Here is a 21949-nt window from a genome sequence, read left to right as displayed (position 1 = left end):
GCTTTGTGTTTTTGTAAATCTAAAATGTATTTGTGTGGATGTAGCCTGTGCAGGTGGGTAACTGCCTTATGCTGTCTGATTATCCTGCGTACGCTTATGGCTTGCCGGGGCAGTTTGTTGTTCACAGGCGGTTAGATTAATGGTGATTATTTACCAAAATATCAAATGGAAACATGCACGAATAGAGCTGCATGTGAGAAATAAAAAATGCCACCAAGCTGTGTTAAAAACAACAACACCTTTTTTTTAATCTGCCCACTGTGTCTGCACTGACCATTAACACAACATCCACATTTAAACTCGCCTGCTGCACACGAATACAGCAGATAATTGAGCTTATCCCTCAGCTGGTCTTTTATCTGTAGCCTTATGTCTTCCTCATTTCAGTATCATTATCGTACATTTAGTATTTATGCTAGCAGGCGTACAGAACATGAGCAGTAGTGGATGCATCAGTGTCTATCTCTGCCTCTCTGTGTCTCCTAGGTGTCTATCCTTCACATTGTTTTTGAGGTTTTTTGACCATGTGTGGGCGTGTGTGTACATGTGTGGGCGGGTGGTTGCTGGCTTTTGTTGTTGTCTATGCGTGTGTGTAGTTCTGTGTGGGTGCTCGCTGTTTGTATGCACTGCATGTGTGAAGAGAGGAGGACGAAAAAGAAGCTGCTGAATCTCACATTCACTCGAACACAAGCGTGCAAGAATATAAAGTGGAAGGCATCAGGATTCAAGGTTGCATCTCAGTCTCTACAGTAGAGAGTCGCCTACAATGCTGGTTTAGAATCTAGGTTTTTCATCACTGACAATAACAATCATGAATGCTGATTACAGTCGTCATTATTTTTACCTGCACCTGCTTGTGCCATCTTAAATGGCTTTAAATCTAGATGCTGGGAGGGAAAGAGAACATGTGCATAATGTAGGACTGTAAGATTTCAGGTTAACTTGTTAGTTAAATTAGAAGATGTTACGTTCCCCGAAATGGCTAAGGGATGAGTGCAGTCACAATAATAATTGAAAATGGGGAATGAATAATAAAAAGATGGGAATTTAGAAAAACTAACAAATAATTTATTTAACAACTTAAAGTGGGTACACAATTTAACTGAAAATAAGCAGAATAACTGAAAATAAGCAGAATAACTAAAGAGAAGCCAAACACTGACAAAATGAAACACCTACACAAATCCTAGTTAACAAAGGAAACTATTAACTGTGGCAACACCCTTCTTCCACTGAAGAAGTAAGTTAAGCTCTCGTTTCCACCTGATCACAGTTTGACCCCCACTGGTCACTGCTTTCTCATTTCTCCTGCTTTTTTCGCTGAGTCCCTTCATTTCTAAATGGCGTCAGGTGAGCTCGATCACCAGCTGAAGGGAGAGCACCAGCCTGCAGAGCAACAGGAGAGGGAAAGAGAGGAACAAACACATACACAACACTACGGCATGTAACAGAAGATAAGAAGGAATTAGCAGAATTGATTATAGATAGCATGAGCACTTTCACTCATGCACTGCACTGAACATTTCCTAACATTGTCTGGGAGGGCTGCAGGAACACAATAGGTCATAGTCCGGATTATTCCCTGCAAACAGTAAATGGGGTGATAATTTGAGTTTCTCTGCTTTATACTCAGTCACAACCACCAGTGTTGAAAATGATACCAATGCAGAGGGAAAACACTGCAGTTCCTCTAGTCTCCACTTAAGGCAGGCTCCAAAAGACACAAAAGTCCCTCACACAGCCCGTATTAAAAATGTCCATTTTGACAGCAGAAATAGCAGCCTGGTAAAAAAAAACATTTTGGTCTGAATACCTCATGTCTTTTATTTATTTGAAGGATAAGAGTTAAGGGGTGTATGTGGATTCTGGGACAGGAAGGCAAAAGGCAGATATCTTCAAGTATAACTAACAATCTATCCTATGTTTAAAAAACAAGTGAACTTAAGCGAAAACTCCTAAGATCTATCCAAACAAACTCACAACTCGCTTTTTAAAAATGTTTTAATGTAAAATATATTCTATATTTTATTTAAGTTTTCCACCAAAGTCAGTCTGAGAGGTGTGCTAGTCTCTCCGAGCTGTTGTGACAGGAACACTAATTTTTGTAACACTTGTATTGTTGGTCAAATATCTGCAGGCATCAGTGGAGGTGGTACTGAGTTTCACAGCATGTAGGGAACTCAACTCAAACCAGTTATCTGCGTAGCAGGAGATGAAATTGCCACAAAATAAACTGTCTCTTTGGTGCAATTAGGGCGAGTGAAATCCATCCCTTAGCATGTTCATATCTGTTTCATTTCATTCCTCAACTACCACATGACAAAAAGCAGCAACAAAAGCTGAAAACAGGAGGATTTTAATGTTTGCCAGTCTGTCTGGGCCGGAGCACACCGGCTGTCTTTGCCATGAAAATTGCTCTGACAATTTTTTTTCTCCCCCCGTTTCCTCCTCTGTCAAAGCCACGGAAGAGAGCTGTGAAAGAGAAACAGATATAGGTAGGCAGAAGGGGATGCAAATACACTATGAGGAAGAGAACGAGAAGATCAGGAGGTGCTGCTTATATAAGACTATCACAAATATCATGGTAAGGACCTGAGAGGGAGCGGAGCTATTTTAAACCTGGGCCTGAGCTCAGAGAAAGAAGCAGTGTGGGCTGATATGTTGGCCATTGCAGAAAACTGTGTGTGTGTGTGTGTGTGTGTGTGTGTGTGTGTGTGTGTGTGTGTGTGTGTGTGTGTGTGTGTGTGTGTGTGTGTGTGTGTGTGTGTGTGTGTGTGTGTGTGTGTGTGTGTGTGTGTGTCAAGTGTGTGTTCCCCTCTCTTCAGAACCTGGTAGAAAGCAAACTGGGACTTTAAAGGAAAGTTACATAATGCAGACTGGGGCTTTTATCGCAGTGAGGCACCTCCAAATTTCTCTCCTGGTCAAATGATTCCAGAAACTCCTGACTGTTGTTTCTGTGTTTTTCAGCAGGAATCAGAGCTGAATAAAGACAGACAGAGCTGCACAGGCTCACAGACTCTTGTACAGTATGGTAGGTGGGTGGATGTGTGTGGTGTTGGTAAAGACAGAATATGAATATTGTGGGATAAGGATGATGATATGAATTCCCCTCTGCAGGGATTTGGACAACGCACAGATAAAAGTGGCTGCTTGTTCTTCCAGGCTGATAAGCGTAATTGAAAACAGCACCTGCAGTGTTAGCTTACTTCTCATGAAGGAGCACATTCAAAGGACTCTGAGGAGATGTGACGTGGGTTTAGCCAAACTAAATTAGACCCTGCCGCTGAATTTTCATCAAGGTTTTTCTCAGAACAAGACAAAACTTTTAATTGTTTTTTGATTCATCTCTTAAAGTATATCTTTCATATTTTTGGCCTGGAAATAACATGACGCCTAAAATCTAGCAATAAGCACTAAGAGTGAAACAGTCTGTGGTGGGCATCTAATCCATAGACTGTCTGTGTCCCACTTCAGGTGCCGCATCCTTCAGAGGGTGCACTTGATTACGTCACAGCAGTGCATTGAATGCTGTCACCTTTCAAAAGCTCCTTCAAATGCGGCAGACTAATGCATCTTCCTTTCCCCGTGCAACAAAGGATCTATCTGGTGCATCACTAATTACTTATTAGTAGGGCTGTCAGCGGTGACGTGTAAATCGCAATGAGATTAAGGTCGGAAATCAATGCTTAAGAACGTACAAAATACAAAGTAAAAGCATGATAAAATACAGTTTCTTGAGAAAAGATCCTGGCTTTATGGTTGAGTTACTAAAACAGAGAAAGAAACTAAACTGGAACTCCAGAGAAGTCCAAATGCTGTTGAACCAACTGGGAATCTCTGGAGGTCAGTGAGTCATTTTGTGCATGCTCTCCGTCATATTTCATAATGTGTAACGTTAAATGCTGCATTTCACTGAATAAGCACTTTGAAGCCATTTTCACATATGCACCCTGAAATCATCCTGATGTTGTTCACACATGCACCTCACAGCAGACGGGGTGTTTCCTGAGGTAAGTTGTAGCTTAAAAAGAACGACGGGTAATCGACGGCGGCCGAAGAAACTGAGTCCGTTATACAATAATGAGAATATTTGCCTTTATATCAACCATGTGTAGTTGACAGAATCACAAAATCAACAAAGGAAGAAGAACATACTGGAGAACATAATACATAATGCAGACTTGTAAATAAGTGTACTGTTAGTTTGTTTTTTCATATATTCATTTTGGTCATTTTGTGGATATATTATTTTAAATCTGTCTAAACATATAAGGGTTCTTTTTTCTTTTCTTTTTTAGGTCTGTATAGATGTAACAGTATGTGTAAGACCCCCATAGCAGCAGATCTATATTTGGATAGAAGCCAGGTTAATGTTGTGAGCTTGAAAGGAAACAAGGTTTGCTCAGACTGGAATGTATAAGTCTGACATTTATAAGTAAGGGTGATGTCACCTTTCTAGCCTTTTAGGAGCATATAAATAGAAAGCAATTTGTAGGCTGTGGCTTCAAGACTGCTAACGTGAAAGGTTTGTCAGCCATTCTCACCCTGTTGCTGTTCTGTCTGACCTTGGCTGAATAAATGGAGTAAATCAACAGTCTGATTCATGATTTCATCATTGAACATTAACAGAAGAAACCCCAGATCATGTACCCAGATCACAACGGTCACATGCATACAGTACAGTCTAAGGTCATGCACCGACAGCAGGGAACAAACGTCACCACCCCCTCCCACTCGCTCGAGAGGAATTCTCCTGATTATAATCTGCTGCTTCAACTTCTCACATCAGCTCACTCAGACTTTCTGAGGAAAAAAATATTAGAGGACCAGCAGGAGAAACTATGCATGAAGTCTGAGTGAAAGATTCTGCTGTTTGTGATCACACATGCAGCTCACCTTGAAAACTTCAGGAGTTAAGTGCAAGTTTGAAAGCCATAGAAGTCATGCTTTCAGATCACACTAGTGTAGCTGTGCAGCACTAATTCAATAATAAACCAGTCCAGATTAACTATTGAAACATCTTCATTTTATAGCCTTCCTTAGCTGCCTCAAAACTAAGTATGTAATTTAACGTTAGTAAAATTGCAGTTACATAAAGTTTAATTATTCAATTTAAGCACATAACATAACAGAAAAGATCCAACCAAACACAGCCAATAATTGTCTGGAATAGTCAATAAAGTTACATTATTCATGGACACATGGCTCAGAGGAGTTGAGCACAAGTATTACATCTGTGACCGCGCACTCTCAGTTATTGCTTTTTGTTGCTTTACTGTCATTTACTCCGGTGTAAGTCAGTAACCATATATTACCCTGCTACAAGATTCAGGCAGGTTTTCAGCATATTTGAGGTCACATCTCTGATCACATAAACTTTGAAGGGCTGAGTGAGAAACTGTCAGTGGCCGACCTCTGTGAGAATTTAACTATTACAATTATAACAAATTCTTCTTGTTTTTTCAATCATTTATCTGAATGTTATCGGACACAAGTGCACTTTCTCCTCCTCTGGATAAAAGCTGAAATGTTAAAGTACAAGTTTGAAATTTACAGCTGAGAAAAAGGAAATTCAATATGACAATAGGAGCAGCAACACACGTCATTAGGCTTTATGAAAAACATATAAATCCCTGCAGAGCTGTGAGCCAAATGTGCTGAAATATGCTGGTGTGTGTTCAGTAACCTCACACTGAATGTTCAGTGCCAGCTGATATGACACAGCCTCATGACGTCTTCTCCTCCCGTCGAGGATGAGGTGTCGGTTCACCTTGAAATTAAAGGACACTGACTCTCGGGGGGGAATATCAGACACACAAAATGTCAGACATTTACATTTTCCTATCGCTGATAGTTGAAGATTTGTTTTCTTGGCCTGAAACAAGTCATATCACACAGTGTGACATTTATTTCACAGCTCTCTGGACAAATCCAGCTTTATGAAACACCCTCCAGGTGAACCAGGTGGGGGTGCAGTCTGTCTCTTACTGAAGTGTGGCGCCCTCTGGTGGTTAAACTGTCACACTTTTGTATTTGTCATAATACAGAACTTTAAATATCGTCTCTATTTGGAATTTTAAAACGTAAATCTGACCTACTTTTTACAGACTTTTGTCTTCATGTTCATTGCCTTGGTGGCATATTTTTCCCATCAGGAAGGCTGTGTGCATAAAGTTGTATTCCCTGCCATTTTCCTTCATAGGAATGCTTTCTACACTTTCTATTTAACAATCCATAATGAGAAATAATCAAAATGTAGCATAAATATGCATTGCTTGTTACACTGCATACAAACATAAAGCCTTAACACAAAGGCCTTTTTGTTCCTAACACTTCTTGTTAGGAGCTTGTGTTGCTATCGCTGTTAGCTTACACGTTTAGCTGTGTAAGCCAAACCACATTTGTATAAACTTTCAGATCGATTTTGGACAATTAAAATTAGTTTTAATGTTTTTTATTTGTAGAAGTGAATAAATGTAACAGTAGGTTATATGCAATGTTTACGTGGAGAGAAGTCATCTGTCTGAAATCTGTTTCTCTGCATGTAGGATGTTTCAGGTTGTTTTTAACACCACCGTGTCTGTCTTGATGTGCAGGCTACCTACCACAAAACTTATTTTATAGCAACATTGAACGCATCTCGTTTACTGAATGGCACAGTGGGACCGTGGGTCGCATCGACGAGGTGGCCGAGTGGTTAAGGCGATGGACTGCTAATCCATTGTGCTCTGCACGCGTGGGTTCGAATCCCATCCTCGTCGACATTCAACTTTTTTTCACGCTGCAGATTCTCACGTGGTCACTCAACATCTGTTCATGTTTGTGACGCTAAAATAACGCTGCATTCACGAGATGACGGAATAGTCGGAAATTTGTTTTCCAAACGATAAAATTCAGGTATGTTCCCCAACTTTGAAGATAGATAGATTATAGATAGATTATAGATATAGATATAGATAGATTATAGATAGATAGATAGATAGATAGATAGATAGATAGATAGATAGAGTTCTGTCACTATATGTGATAGACAATCAAAAAAATATTTAATCTTGAATCTTGAAATACGAAACTGAACTTTAAAAATAAAAACAAAATGAGAGGAAATATATGGAAAAAGAAACATAATGTCAAATATATCTCTTCAACATGATGTTAACTTGCCTGGTTTGATGTTTCCTTTATTAAGGCAACATGTTTATGTGACTTCTTTTAACTCTTGGTGCCAAATGGCGTAATAAACTGTCAATAAGTTGGTAATTGCTCGATGTCCTTGACTTGTGTGTCAAACAAACTCAAGGGAAAACAGAAAATAGATTCAGCATAACGAGTGAATAGTGAGGAAAAATCTGAATCTTCTACATTATAATGGCAAAGTATATAATACACAAATACATAAATACACATGGTTCTTGAAACTTATAGAATAAAGCTTGACAAATAGAGATAAAGTACAAAAACACATGGAGTGGATGAATATATACATTTAAACATGTCAGTGTACGGGATATATCTATACCGCCCCCTCCTGGCGTTAAAGCAAACAATGGAATAAAAGATTAAATGAAAGACAGGACATGAAAATAAGAATTGACTCATGTTAAAAAATAAATGATGCTCTATTTTGTACATGTTTGTTCTTAAAAAATGTTTTGAATGACAAGTCATGCGAAGTAGCGACTTCCGGCGTCACCCTTCAAAGTAAAACTACCAAAATAGATACCCTAGCTGAGCGTGATTTTATTAAATCACTTTAGTAAATTAATTTTCATATAAGAAAGAAGACGTTTATTATCTACAGTTCCATAAACATGCAGCCTGTTTGCAGAAACAGCCTTGTGTCGGTTCACGTTAACTGAGCATGCGCCACTATCATAAACAGGAAGTGTGTCTGCAGACTTGTCTTAATCTCTTTCAGTGTGTTTTTGTTTTACTGTGTTTTAAGTCCAGCAGCTGCAGAAACGTCGTGCGGATCTCTGAAACATGGCTATAGAAGCGTGGTTCATGGACAGCTCGGAAGAAGACCCGAAAAAGCCGCACAGACTGGAGCCGAACCAGTCCGTGTCTCTGGACCAGTTAAGGGAGCTGGGGGTCTTTTCATGGCAGGTAAGTCATGCTGGTTCAATGCATTCCTCATGACAGCTGTAAACTAACAGATGCATGTTTCTATCAGTACTCTGTTTAGCAAAGGGCAACTTTGTCCTTTGACATTGTTTCTTAATAATTAACAGCTTCTCTCAGTTCATCACTAATTCATGTTATATAACTACAAATCAAAACAAATATGTCCACTCTTTGGCTGTAGTTTTTAAAAGATTGAGCAAGTAAAAGTTGAAACTATTGTTATGTACAAAAATCAGAAGCGAATAAAGAAGTAAAGCCAGTGAGAATAAACAAAAAAAAACCTGAATGAAGTTGTTATTTTGAACTTTCAGCACCCTGCAGGTTAGTTGGTTAGGTTATTATCACATGAGAGATTATCATTACATAACAGACACAGTTAGAGACTCATGTAAACTTTGCTGCTGCACTGAGTGATTTAATACATAGTTTAAAAAAAAATGACATACAAGTGATGGAAATTATTTCTAATCTGACCTATTCAGATAAATTTGTTTCAGATCAGCAGTAAGAGCTGACTCTGAGCATTTTAAAGACTGATACTTTGGTTTTATTAATTCAGCTATTTTTGCTTGATTTCGACCCATGATTGTTGTAAATGCACATATAAGGCTTTTATTTCTTTACATGTTCTCAGCCTTATAACACTCACTGCTCAGAGTACAATAACATTAGATAGATAGACTTTATTTGACATGGACATCACAGATACATTGGACGAACCAGATGCATTATTTAAGTGTTTTAGCATACATGCTAGTTCTAAACAACACCTGTCCACAGGAAGCAAAGCATTAAGACAGAGAAAAACAATAAAGAGAATGAATAAATAATAAAGAAGTGATAGAAGAGAGAAAAGAGTCAAATATCAACATTCCCCATTAAGTGGTTATAAAAGTGAACAGACACATATTCTTTTCTTGACTATTTTCTAATTTGTTACCAGATATAAACCCTAAAGATTTCTCATCTTCAAGACATTGAAATAGCAGCTCATTTAATGACGTGGAATAAGTCCAACTATCCAAGTGGTGTAACAACAAATCCACTGTATTAATGTGGTAGTCGGCTCCCTTCATTAGTTTGAACAATCTCTTACAGCCAACTTGTTCCACACATGTTTGTATTTAACGTTTAGTGTCTGATCAGAGCCGTTGTTCTGTTGTTACAGCTGAACGCCGACATCCATGAGAACGACCCCGAGCTGGAAAAGATCAGAAAAGATCAAGGCTACTCCTACATGGACATAATCACTATTCACAGGGACACACTACCCGACTACGATGAAAAGGTAACACCCTGACATTTAAAATAAATCTAATATTTGTTTTTATCCTGAAGAGCTGGTTCTTTGTTTGGGGAAAAAAGTCAGACTACAACTAAAAGTGAATAGAAAAAAATATTTACATTCGCGTTTGTATCCTTTTGTGGCGTTTAGCAGATTGTGGTTTCAGAGGTTACTGCACACATGAGAAAAATGATTTTAACTTCCTGATTCCAAATGCTAGTGGTTCACAAAGTGAGCGTTGAGAGCCACCAAGATGGGGGGGGGGGGGGGGGGGGTTGTGAGATGGCTTTCATAATTGTTAAAAAAAAAAAAGTGACACTGCATCACTCAGGCCTGTTTGTCTCTTTGTGTCGGTCAGTTGAAGGTTTTATATTCGGAGCATCTGCACCTGGATGATGAGATCCGCTACATCCTGGATGGCCACGCCTACTTTGACATCAGGGACAAACAGGAAAGGTGGATCCGCATCTTCTTGGCCAAGGGGGACCTGATCACACTCCCTGCTGGCATCTACCACCGCTTCACCCCGGACGAGACCGTACGTTACATAATACTACTTTATATCTCAGTGTGAGTCAATTTCTGGATTCTGATTGGCGGTTGTCAACTAATTAGTGACAATAGACGCTTTTCAAGTAGTTTTCACAGTTCTAAGGTAAAAGGCTTTAGCCAGTGTTGAAAATGAAGTGCAAAATCCTGCAGTTCGTCAAGTGTCCACTAGAGGCTGGCTCCAAGAGCCCGGGAGTCACATACACACCCATTTTAAAAAAGACAGTTTTTACTGCATAAATAAACATGTTTACAGCCTGGTAGAAAAAAGATATAGGTCTGATTAGTTATTGTCCTCATGGACACACACACTGTACAGGGGGTGATTTTATTTTAAATTCTGCATCTGTCGTTATGTTGACTGAAAGTTAGACTGAGACAGGATTTCCAACATGGCGGCTGCTGCTGATGAACCTCATTTAAAGCCACATTTCTTGGAGTCGTCTGCTTCATGGCTTTGGTGGTGAGTATGTTCTGACAGTGTCAGCAATACACTGCAGTAAACTGGAGTACATGAGATGACATTTAAATGATACCTGAGGACAGTTTGCTGCAGAAAAGAAAAATATTTGATTAAGACTGAAGCAAATATGGAGAGGACATGCTGACCGGTGTTTCCATACGGCAGAATACAAACATAAAAATGTACGGATGAGTTTTAATTTAACCGTAGTTTTTAAAATGTCTTTCTAGTTGACATGTCCAAAGAAGACATATTTGTGTCCAGAGACACAGCTTCATCAAAGTGTTGCAGCTGTGTGGTGAGCCATGAATGTCTGCTTTGTCTTTACTTGAGCCAGGGGCAAGTGGAGCTCTGTTTGTTTTTACTTTTAAGAAAGGTTTACTTTGACATTTGGACAAACTCTACAGTTTTTCTTCAGGGAGGGGAGTTACTAAACAAGCGTCTACTGCATGGTCGGTGGTCTTGAGCCTGTTGATTTATACGGAAAGTAGACAAACAGGTGAAGAACATTATGTCTTTACAAGTTTCCTTTATTCTCTAAGAAGCAGACAGCTTCCCTTTAGACAGCCGAGGGTGGGACTGAAAGCTGGAAATCTCATTCCCATTGCATAAAGTGGTATTTCAATGGAAAATTTCCCCTGATAAATCCAGGTAAAAAGTAACACAAAAAAGCCCTACTTGCTTTTCATTTGAAAAAAACCAGCAAACGCAACAAGAAACAAATTACGCAAGATTTTGTAAAATGTTTGCCTTTTATATCTTGAAATATGACTTTTATCTGGACTTGTCAGGTGAATGTGGGTCATGTTGGGTATAACGAGAAGTTTTGGGACTAGAAATACAACAAATAAAATGTACAAAAAATATTCAATTTCTTCTCAGTTTTTTTATTTTCTAGCTGCATTCAAGTCATCAAAACATAAATGAGAAATGGATGAATAAATCCCTCCTATTGAGAGTTTTATGTTCTTTAACAGGCAGTGTTATTTGTAAACGGAAGCTTTGACTGATAGAGGCTGATGTGTTCACAGTGCAATCATGTAGAAAGGTGAACAGGAAATACTTCTCAGGTGTCCAGTTGTCAAGAATAAGTTGACTCTCTGAAGAAAATCAAAGTCCAGTATTCATGGAGTGCCAATGGCCTCGGCCCATGTATGGAGGCTGTGGTTCTGCAAGCAGGTGATTATTGTTTGAATCCTTTCTCTCTCTCTCTCTCGCTCTCCCTGGTGTCCAACTCTATCCACTGTCCTATCAAAGAAAGGCATAAGAGCCACAAAATTGATCCTTACAAAAAGCATTCACCCAGACCCTGGAATAAAATGGATTTAAGATAAACCCAGATTTACTTCAACCATTTACATGCCTTGTTTTAATGAACTTCTAAATGTTCTGTCACATTCACATTCACAAGGAACTATGGGACTGTGTCTTCCCTGTTCTTTTCATAAAGGAATAATGTTTCCTCTGCAGGAGATATAAATGAAGCATTGAAGCTCCAGTCTTCAGCATTTAGAGAATTTGACCAGCTCTTTTTGGCAGCAATTTATTTTATTCTTTTAGGAACTTCAAAGAAGAGAAATTCAGCCTCAGCGGCAGCCTTCGTCTTGAGACTGCCTGAACTCAAAGTCTTACTTTTACTGCCGCTAGTTTATTAGCTTCTGGCTAGCTAAGTGAACTGGCTTCTGTGAGGGAAGCTAACCAGTTAATTTCTTGTTGATATGTAGGACTACATGACACATTCTGTTGTTTGTGTTTGTGTTTCTCAGGAGTACACAAAAGCCATGAGGCTGTTTGTCGGGGAGCCGGTGTGGAAAGCTTACAACCGGCCTGCGGATGAGTTCGAGATCCGTCAGAAGTACGTGGCTTCTCTGCAGGGATCCTGAGAGAGCGAGAGCTGCAACACTAAACATTCATGTCAACTACAGAGCAGATTCCATACGAACACCGAGCGCAGTAGAATAAGAGTTTCTCATGTGATTCTGCAGAGGCAAACAAAAGTAGGTTTATAATGAAAAATATTTTTACATGTGGATCATTTAAAGATCTTCTGTAGCAGAGAAGACGTCATTTTCTCTTTTAGTTAGATTTGACATTTCAGTGGGTAAGCTACACGTTTATTCATCTTACTGACATTTTCTTTGATGATTTCTACTATGTACTTACATACACAATTAGTTCTCCATTAAAAAGCTTTAATCAAATGGTATAGATGTATGCATGAATATTGATAAAGTATTATAGAGCATTGTAAAGGGGCCTATTTGAGCTCTTATATTTTTGATATCTGAGCATGATTTGATTTAACAAGTGTGACTTAGTGCCATCTAGTGGTGAGGTTTCAGATTGCACCCCTCTCCTCCAGTTTTAATGGCTGAATCTCGATGTCCTCCCTAAACCCTTACTGACTTTATTGACGTCACCTGGAAAGTGATTGAGTGCGTGAGGCTGCGAGGCCTCTAACGGTTAAATACAAATGGGTCAGCGACTTTGCGACTTTGACTCTGTAACCATGACAGCATGATGTAATGTGGCAAAAGCTTATTTAACGTTTTTTACTTTTCTCACTCACAGCCATGACGCTTATAAAAAGTTCTACTCAATATAGACCTTTATATAAATGTATTAGTTGTGGGATAAATAAAGATTTATCTTACCTTATATATAAGTTATAAATATAACAGGACTAATATGCTCTCTGTCTCTCTTGTTTACGTTTATAGACTTCTGAATTAGCTGTAGTTTCCAAATAACCTTTTGTAGTAGACTGTAAATAGAGCCTGGATTCACCTTCCTGCTTTTTTACCGTCTCTACCTTTTTTCCGTTTTATGGCGTTTGTTTACCTTTCAATTCTTGTGGGCTTCCCCGGGAAATCATGTTTCACGTCACAATGCTATGAACCATGGGTAATTCCCTCACGTTAAGTCTGCAGATATGCCCACTTCAAACAGGGTGCATAAAGGGCTCGTAAAGTCAGCGAGAGATCCCTCAAACACTTGATGGTTTACAGTGGGAGGGCAGCACTAAGCCCTCACAGACTTACCGGGAACGCGCATCAAAGTCAGTGAGTGTGTGAAGGTGGACATCGAGATTGGGCCAACGTGTGGCTGCATAAACTTCCAACAGTCAAGATCTTGAGCCTGAGTTTTGTTTGTCCCGCCTGGGCTACTGTAGAAACTTGGCAGTGCAAAATGAAAAGCTCTGTGGGGAAAAATGTAATTCTCCCTCTGTGGGCATAAAGGGCTTAGTCAAAAGATACAGACATCCAAAAGTTCTTTCAGGTGATTTAACAACAAGTAAAACAGGTAAAACTGTTTTTTTATTTCCCCCTTAGCAAAACATCCCTTGTTCTTAGACCTTTAAGTTTTATTTGATTGAGGGCTACGACTCATAAAGGAGTATTTTCTTAATTTTTAGGGCGTAAATAAACACAGCAGAATAATCACTGGTGCCTTATTCTCAAACATTTGTACTAGGTCTCTGATAGGCTATCAGACTTCCCCCCCCTTAACAGCATGTATTAAACAAAAGCATGCAGCTTATGAGCATCATTTTTAATTCCATATTCAAATGTAACTGACTTCGGGATGCATTGGTTCAACATCGGTATCGACCGCCCTGTTTTTCAGACACAGACAAATAATGTGACGCGAGCCGATGTCAGTAGCTGATGTTCGTCTGTTGTGCCAAATCAAATCATGCGGACATCTAGTTCTCCAAACTACTGATTCAGAGAAGAGGGTTGATTTGGGCAGAAGAAGTCACCTGTTGGACAAACTCACACTTGTTTTCAGTGTCAAACTCAAGAGAAAATGTCGGCAATGTGGGAGTCTGACACCAAAAGAAGTCAGGAAACAAATATCGGCATAGATTACTTATAGATTTCTGTTCTGTGGAAAATAAAGCTGCTCTACTGTGCGCTCTGTGTTTCCTTTTGTTTCCTCCTCACATTGAACCCGACAGAGTTGATTTAAAAGCACATTTTTATTTAGGATAAAAAGAAAAGCTTTATAATAATATACATTAATATGATCAGCACAGTAAGTAAACAGTGATAATTAAAGATCCATCAGGACAAATCACAAAAAAAATAATAATAAACTTAGTGATTTATGATATAATTATTTTAACAGAAAAAAAAAAAATCATCCTTTCGATATGTACAAATTTACATCATGGTGTAGTGGACAGGATGTGTGAATAATGACCCCGGCAGTTTTAAAAAGAAGTGGTTTGTGACTGTTAATGCATTAGGTGTGTGCTGATGGAGAAGCTTTGGACCTGTGTGGTAGTTTATTAGTCACACTGACGCTCAGGATAATGCCCGTGTCCGAGTCTCAAGTTATGAACCGACAACTCCCTTAAACCCAGCTGTCTCCTCCACTCTCACGATGCTTCATGGAGGATTAGTCGTCTGTTGTCAAGTGGTGGGAAAAACAACTGAGGAATAGTTTGACACTTCAGGTGATTCTTTTTTACACTTTAATCCGTTGATTAAATAAATAAACATGTCTGCACCCTTAATATGAGGCTCTGCTTAGCTGACTAGTGGATTCAGGTGGACTGAGACCTGCATGATGAGGGTCACATCTCAGATGACGGTAGAACAAGATGTCCTCCTAACAGTAAAGGTAAGACGATAGTAAAGCTGGTTTGACATACTGCTGCACTTTTACTTATCGTTGCTAAAGCTGCTCCTCGTCACTGTGACCGAAATGTTAAAGCGAACTAGAGTTTGGTAACAAGCTGAGCTCCCTTACAAAAATAAATATCCCTCATGATTCTGGTGCTAAAATAGCACCCAGTTGACCAGATTTTAAAATCATGATAACATGTTTATTTAATCACAGAATTGTCCCTTATTCTTCCAAATGTGTTCCTCTCAGGCTGTGGTTCATTTGGTTCAAGTTGTCTGTATAAAAAAAGAATCAGAAAATGAAAAGACAACAGCTCCGTAGATGGATTTAAAAAAAAGTAGAAGTGTGTCTACATTTTTGTGAGAAAAATAATTTAAAAAGTGGAACAATAATAATATTTACTAACATGTGACACATCTGGAAGTGAACATGCCAGAAGAAAAGCTCACTAGAGGTGTAACTAGTGTAGAGTTAGCTTAATTAGTGTGTATGTGTAGCCTGTGTACCAAAACAAAATGTTTTTTATATGTAAAAAATATATATATACAAAGAAATATGAAGATGATGAAAGTAGCCTTGAGTCACTCGATGAGTGTTAAAAAATAACTGTGGCATCAGTCTGAAAGTAGGTGTCATGTGACCCTCACCATGAGGTCAGACTGGTTCCTCAGTGGAGAACGGTTTAGATCTTAGACGATGTCAGCTGTTAAACTTAAACTGATTTTTAACAGGGAGGTGATTTTTAAGACAAACTTTTGGACAGAGCCAGTCTGTTTATATGTTTTTAGTCCTCGTGTGAATAAGCTAACTGCTTGTTAGCTTGTAGTTGATCTCTCTCCCTTCCAGCACAGCTCCAGGTTTATTATGTGAAGCTATCCTTCCTGTGAGCGGGTGAATGTATCAACATGAAGACATAGCAAGGCTAGCGTTTTCCTGTTTGTAGTCCTAATGCTAAGTAAAGCTTAATGCCCTGAGGCTGATGGGTAATTTATTTGTCTTAAGAGCAGACCAGGCTAAATGTTTTCCTGTTTCTTATCTTGAAGCTAAATTAAGCTATCTGCAGGTAGCTGCCGGGTTTTTAGATTAACCTCTAAGCAGAGCCAGTCTTCTTGTGTGCTAACTTCTTCTAACCTGCTAAGTTAAGCTAACTACCTGCTAGCGTTAGCATCATATTAACAATGCAGAAGGAGAGAGACACTGATCTTTAACAACAAAAGCACATTTATTAAATTTGAAGTTGCTGAAATGTCAGACTATTCCTTTAATCTGCTAAAAAAACAAACAAACAAAATAAACTCCTGCATAGACGGGACTTTTGTAGATGCATGTTTCTGCAGGTGACTTAACCACTTTTTCTGTTCCTGCATGTAAAGTTTTGTATCATTATCGGGTCAAAGGGAAAGGAATGCCTTCTCCCTCCTGTGGGCTGACACAAAGAGAAATGTGTACCAGGGTTTAGCTCACCAAATCACTTTCATAAGAATAAAAACAGTTCATAATGATTTTGGGAAACTAAACCCATCTACTAAACATTCACTTTGCCCCACACTCTTAAAGGAACAGGAGCTCTCTCTTCTCCTCTACAGAATTTACTTTTGGGCTTTTCATTCCCTCTCTCACAGGATGAGAAAGTGTGTCTATGTGTGTGTGTGTGTGTGTGTGTGTTATTTCCAGTTTATCCTCTTGCCTCTCAGACCAGTTTGAGACACTGCGTATTGAAGCTGTCCCCCTCCCTGCTGGCCACGGCCTCCAGCAGAGCCTGCTTCTTCTGGGTGCTGCGAGACGACTCCAGCTCGTACATGGTGGTCAGGTTGAACAGGACGCTCTCGTGGAGGTAGAGAGCGGGATCCTGCTGCACCAGACCCTCCAGCTGACCCAGGGACTCCTTTAAGCGGCCTAGATACAGCAAACACACCGCTGCATTGTTGTTGGCCTGGGAACATATGGAGGGAGGGAGGGAGGGTGAGGGCAAGAATTTGAATGAGTGCTGCACAATTAATTGAAAATTGAAATTGTGAAATCCCAGAGGCTGTAATATTTTGCCCTGCATTAACCTTAATGAAAATTGTCTTCTTGCACTATTATGACTTATGTGGCCAAAGGCGTGTAACATATGATTCGTAGTCCTGTCCTGCATTATGGCGCTGCTTTAGAGTGAAGGACTTGTTCACTTCAGTAGATGTGGAAACACTTACGACGGGGTTCTTTGGGTCAATTTTCAAGACTTCAGTGAAGGATGAGTGTGCTTCAGAGTAGTTGTTCTGACTGAGGTAGACAAAGGCCCTGAAGAATAAACACACATGGTCATTAGATCTACAAACACAACGATAAAACTAAATGAAAGAAAAATCATCCTATGCTTTGGTCATAGCTACATATCGATAGAAGCTCAGGAGAACATGCATGACCAGGCTTAAGGCTTCACGGGGTCGCTTCACTCTTTTAGAGTGTTTCATGGATTGAGTTCAGGATTCAGCACAGACAGACCACAAACATTTTTCTGCACAAAATTGGAAAAACCATGGCTTTATGGTGCCGGTTTTGTGCCCTGAGGTGTTGTTTTGTTTGAACAGGAAAGGGACAAACACAAACTGTTCACACAAAGTTAGAGGAAAACCTTTGTTTGTAATGTAGCTGCATACATTCCTTGTGTGTGCAAAACTGAGCAAAGAAAGCTGAGATCATGCACGCAGAGCTGTACCTGGAGTCGCCTTCATGCCTTTAATGTAGTTACATAAGTCGATTTTAAATAAAGTAGTTTAAAAAATGGTTTAAATAAAATCACGGCAGAATCCTCCAAAAATCCTGAGTGCCTGACAGTGTCAATCACCCGCCTGTGTGAAGTGAGCATCGACACAGTGCGAGTGAGACAAGTTGTCACCTGAGCTGTGTCTCATACTTCACATCTCCTCAGGTCGGAGGTGCACAGGTGTGCCCTCCTGTGCCAACACACACACACACCAGGAGGAAGCACAAACCTGCAAAAAAGCCCTGATGGAAGCTACTCTGGAGGAGGGAAAATGATCCTGAGCAGCTAAAAGCACACACACAATATGCAGAGGTGTTAAATAAACAACACACATGTTACCTGTTCATCAGCACACATGTGGTATGACCGGGCTGGCTCCCTTTCATCAGGCAGTCTTTCTCCGCATCCTGGAAGTACCTCTCTGCCGTTTTAACGTCTCCGATCTACCCAAGAACAAAGCAGCAACGACATCTTCAAAACGATTTGTGTGTGTGTGTGTGTGTGTGTGTGTGTGTGTGTGTGTGTGTGTGTGTGTGTGTGTGTGTATTGTTAAACAGGATACGCATTCATGAATTACGTTGGATTGTATGATGCCTCAGGGAAAGCTAACTTATTTCATCAGCAAACAATACAAACAGGAAAACTTCAAGAGCGAACAATAAGGACAAAACTAATATTTCTCTGATGATAGAACAAACAATAAAGATGCGAGGCATCAGGAGTTATTATTTTTACAGGAGTACAAAAAAGAAAGAAAAACAAATCGGTATTAATCCCATGTCTGTTCTTTTATTACAGAGCTAAAGTCAGGACGTGGTTTGCATAGGTTCGCTTATGGACCAACAGCTGGGAGGGGGGGAAGTTATCTGCACTAACATATCTGCAAACCAACGAGTAAACACCCTGACTGTACAGTGTGTTAAGGCACAAAAATGGTCCACAGAAGAGTTTAAATACAGCGTCCTCTAACTGTGCACGATTGTTTTCAGAAGTTGTCGTGTTCTGAGCGTGAGCTGAGCACTGAAAACAAGCCGTGTCTGACTATGTTGCTCTTAGGATTTCTACAGCTTCTTTTTCACTTTAAGAGGTGCTGCTCCCATTCCACTGTGAAAACTTCACGCTGTGAGGGACATGTACGAATAACCAACTCGGGGAGATTTTGGGTGGCAGACTGTCCCTGAAGCATTTTCAGGAATGCATGTGTGAAAACAGCTTTAGGTGCATGTGTGTGTGTGTGTTTTAATGTGCAGACCTGGAGGAAGATGCGTCCTATGCCACTAAGCAGCTGCACCCTCTGCTGGGGTTCATACTGAATGGTGGAGTGATAGGTCTCCACAGCGAGAACATAGTCCTAAGAGACGGAGAGAGAGAGATAGTTAGATAAGAAAAAGAGGTTTAGAGAGTAAGAATGGAGGGACATACAAGTAAAGACACTAGTTAGAGGTGAGCTAGGTAAAACAGGGTAAAGAGTGGGCGGTGGAGACAGGTGGAGGGCGAGCAAGGTAAGTAAGAGCAGGGTTGAGGCTTGGAGAGAGAGAGGGCATTAATCAAACATATGGAGTATTAGCAGGGCGATGTGACCCTCGTCCCACCTCCACACTGCACCGCTTCACATCGCTCACACAATGACCAGACTGCTGAGCACGACGACTGAGCGAGGTCAGCAAGGTGTGTTGTGTGTGTGTGGGAGTGCAGAGAGAAAGCGAGTGAAAGTACTTGGTTGTGATATGGCAGAGAGAGTTCGCTCCCTGTTTTTGTACATATGTATTATAGTGAAGTGTTTTTTTCTTAAGATGGTTTGGCTTTTACAAGTTTACAGTGTCCAAAACTCTGAACAAAATCAGACTTAAAAACCACAAATGACCACAAAGCAAACAGTTTCAACAAGGCTGATATATTAGCAATCCATGTTTTTGTGAAAGAACACATCCATGACATTTTCCTTCAGCTTCAAACAAAAGAGGCATCAAATGTGGATTCATCTATTTGTAAGAAAAAGTCCAAAATAGGACAGGATTTCCCCCAGTTTGAGAAACACTTTCTTAAAAAAGTCTAAAAATGTTTGGAATAATATCGTTTTTAAATCTGTATAAAAAGAAGGTCGACATGACAGCTCCCCAAAAGTGAAGCCAAAACATTTGGAGCTCCCCCTGCTGACTGGCTGCAGTATACAACAGCTCTTCCAGTCAGTCTGAGGGCACACTCACACTAAGCATGTGCCTAAGCATGCTTCACCCTCAAAGTCAGTTTGTTTGACTAGTGAGAGCTCCGAGCCTCAAGTACAGTACACTTCCTCGGCCCTGGCACGGTTGGGAGATGTCTGCTTCAGCACGGTACAGTTCATGCACAAGCACGGGTACACAGCGCTGACATGAAGTATAATCGATCCCAGCCTCCATTATCGAGATTTTGAGTCCGCCTTTCCTGTCAACGAAGCATGTTTCATGATCACATAAAGCCATGCATGTTTTTATTACGACGTTGAGTACACAAGGTCACTGTGCTCAGGCCCGTTTAGTCCTAAAGCAGTGTGAGTGCAGGCCAGCGGGGGAAGGGGAGGGGGGGGCAATCATGCTCATGTACGGGGAAACTTTGCCTAGTGTGAGTGACAAATATGTCAGCGCTGTAACAGAGGGTATTTTGGCTTCACTTTTGTACAACAGCAGGTGGAGGACATGCCTTCTCCATCTTTATGTAGAGTCAATGATTTCAACAAATGCAGTGATTTGAAAGACATCATTGTGTAAAGCATTTCCTTACATTGATGATGAAACTGTGGTTTTAACTTTGATTTAGATTGACTACACAATGAAGCAGTTTTTAGATTAAAATCTTCAGACTATAAAGTCAAATAAAAACCAGTGGCTTTCTAAAGAGTTTAAAGCATCTAAAACATGCAGTCAACGAAGAGATAACGTACTTATGATTTCAAGATGATGTCCTTGAACTTATAAAATCAGAATAGTCCTATAAATGGGAGAGTTTGCCATATTGAAACTGAAATGGAGCCAAAGTAATTAAACAAAAAGAATCAGTGTAATTTCTGTTCCTACCAGTAGGTGGCACTGTGGTTCTCTCTACAGTCTGAGCCACATCTACACCTCCACCTCTCTCTCTCAGTCTCTCTCTTACTGACCAAGAATCCAATTAGTGGTCAGTCTGGGGGGATTTCACTGTGAATCCTCCACCAGGCTGGCATCAGAGATGTCAGAGTCACACACACACACACTGAGAAACACTCCCTCCCGCAGACACACATGCAGACAGGCACGCAGACACACACCCATAAACACACTGTGAACGACACACACACACACACACACACACACACACACACACACACACACACACACACACACACACACACACACACACACACACACACACACACACACACACACACACACACACACACACACACACACACACACACACACACACACACACACACACACACACACACACACACACACACACACACACCTTCATCAGCAGCAGACAGTTGGCCATGGAGTACATGACCCGGCTGAGGCGAGACCTCCACAGCTTCAGAGACACTACAGACAGAAGAGGAGAAGAAGACAGACAGAGGGTTTAATTTGTTACTTTGTTTTTTTTTGGGCATCCCCCTTACTTCCCCCTCTCTCTCTTCCATCATCGTTCTTGTTGCTTCATTGCTCTCATTACCCCCCTCCCCTCACCCGCTTCCTTCACACAGGTTTATTTTAAGTCGAGGTGGTGAGGAAGACACTGCGGCACACTCCTCTTTCCTCTCTTCCCTCAGACAGAGCGCCCTGTGGAAGAGCTTGTCTGCAGGCCTATTAGTATTCATTGCTGCACACATGTTCGCCTGTGTGTGTTAGTGTGTGTGTGTGCCTGTGTGTGTGTTGGGGAGAGGAGCTAATCACTCAGTTGGGGTCTGATGTGTGAAGGCAAGGCCCCTGCGTTATTGACTGTCGACTGTCTGCGTGGGCAGAGAGAGGAGAGACAGAGGGCACGGCTATTACGCTGCTTTCTGAAGGGGGGAGAAACTAGCAGAGGCACTGCGCCCTCACGCATACATCCGTACACGCCTCACCCCGCCAGTTTCCCCCAATTATAAGTAAGTGTCTTGGTACATTTAGCTCAACTTCGCAGAGTGGCT

General features: G+C 40.5%; 2 protein-coding genes and 1 non-coding gene across 4 annotated transcripts in view; 2 read left to right on the top strand and 1 right to left on the bottom strand.

The window, feature by feature from the left end:
* The first annotated feature begins 6679 nt into the window (after positions 1–6679).
* trnas-gcu (transfer RNA serine (anticodon GCU)) lies at positions 6680–6761 on the top strand. The gene has a single exon. It is a non-coding gene; the product is annotated as a tRNA-Ser (tRNA).
* A 1111-nt stretch (positions 6762–7872) lies between these two features.
* adi1 (acireductone dioxygenase 1) lies at positions 7873–14337 on the top strand. The gene is made up of 4 exons (XM_020655534.3): positions 7873–8106; positions 9293–9412; positions 9768–9947; positions 12188–14337. The coding sequence occupies exons 1-4, from the start codon at positions 7984–7986 to the stop codon at positions 12302–12304; spliced, it is 540 nt and encodes a 179-aa protein (XP_020511190.1). The 5' UTR covers positions 7873–7983; the 3' UTR covers positions 12305–14337.
* Positions 14338–14384: 47 nt separating this feature from the next.
* Positions 14385–21949, bottom strand: part of trappc12 (trafficking protein particle complex subunit 12) — a 33335-nt gene continuing 25770 nt past the window's right edge. For both annotated transcript variants that reach the window (XM_065947704.1, XM_020655532.3), the window contains exons 8-12: positions 21289–21362; positions 19058–19156; positions 18145–18248; positions 17252–17339; positions 14385–16989 (exon numbers count right to left, since the gene is read on the bottom strand). In XM_065947704.1, coding sequence (XP_065803776.1) covers positions 16747–16989; positions 17252–17339; positions 18145–18248; positions 19058–19156; positions 21289–21362 — 608 coding nt within the window. In that variant the 3' untranslated portion in view covers positions 14385–16746. The remainder of the gene's footprint in view (positions 16990–17251; positions 17340–18144; positions 18249–19057; positions 19157–21288; positions 21363–21949) is intronic.

This window comes from Labrus bergylta, chromosome 18 (assembly GCF_963930695.1).
Source record: "Labrus bergylta chromosome 18, fLabBer1.1, whole genome shotgun sequence".
Taxonomy (NCBI): Eukaryota; Metazoa; Chordata; class Actinopteri; order Labriformes; family Labridae; genus Labrus; species Labrus bergylta.
This window is presented reverse-complemented; position numbering and strand designations above follow the sequence as displayed.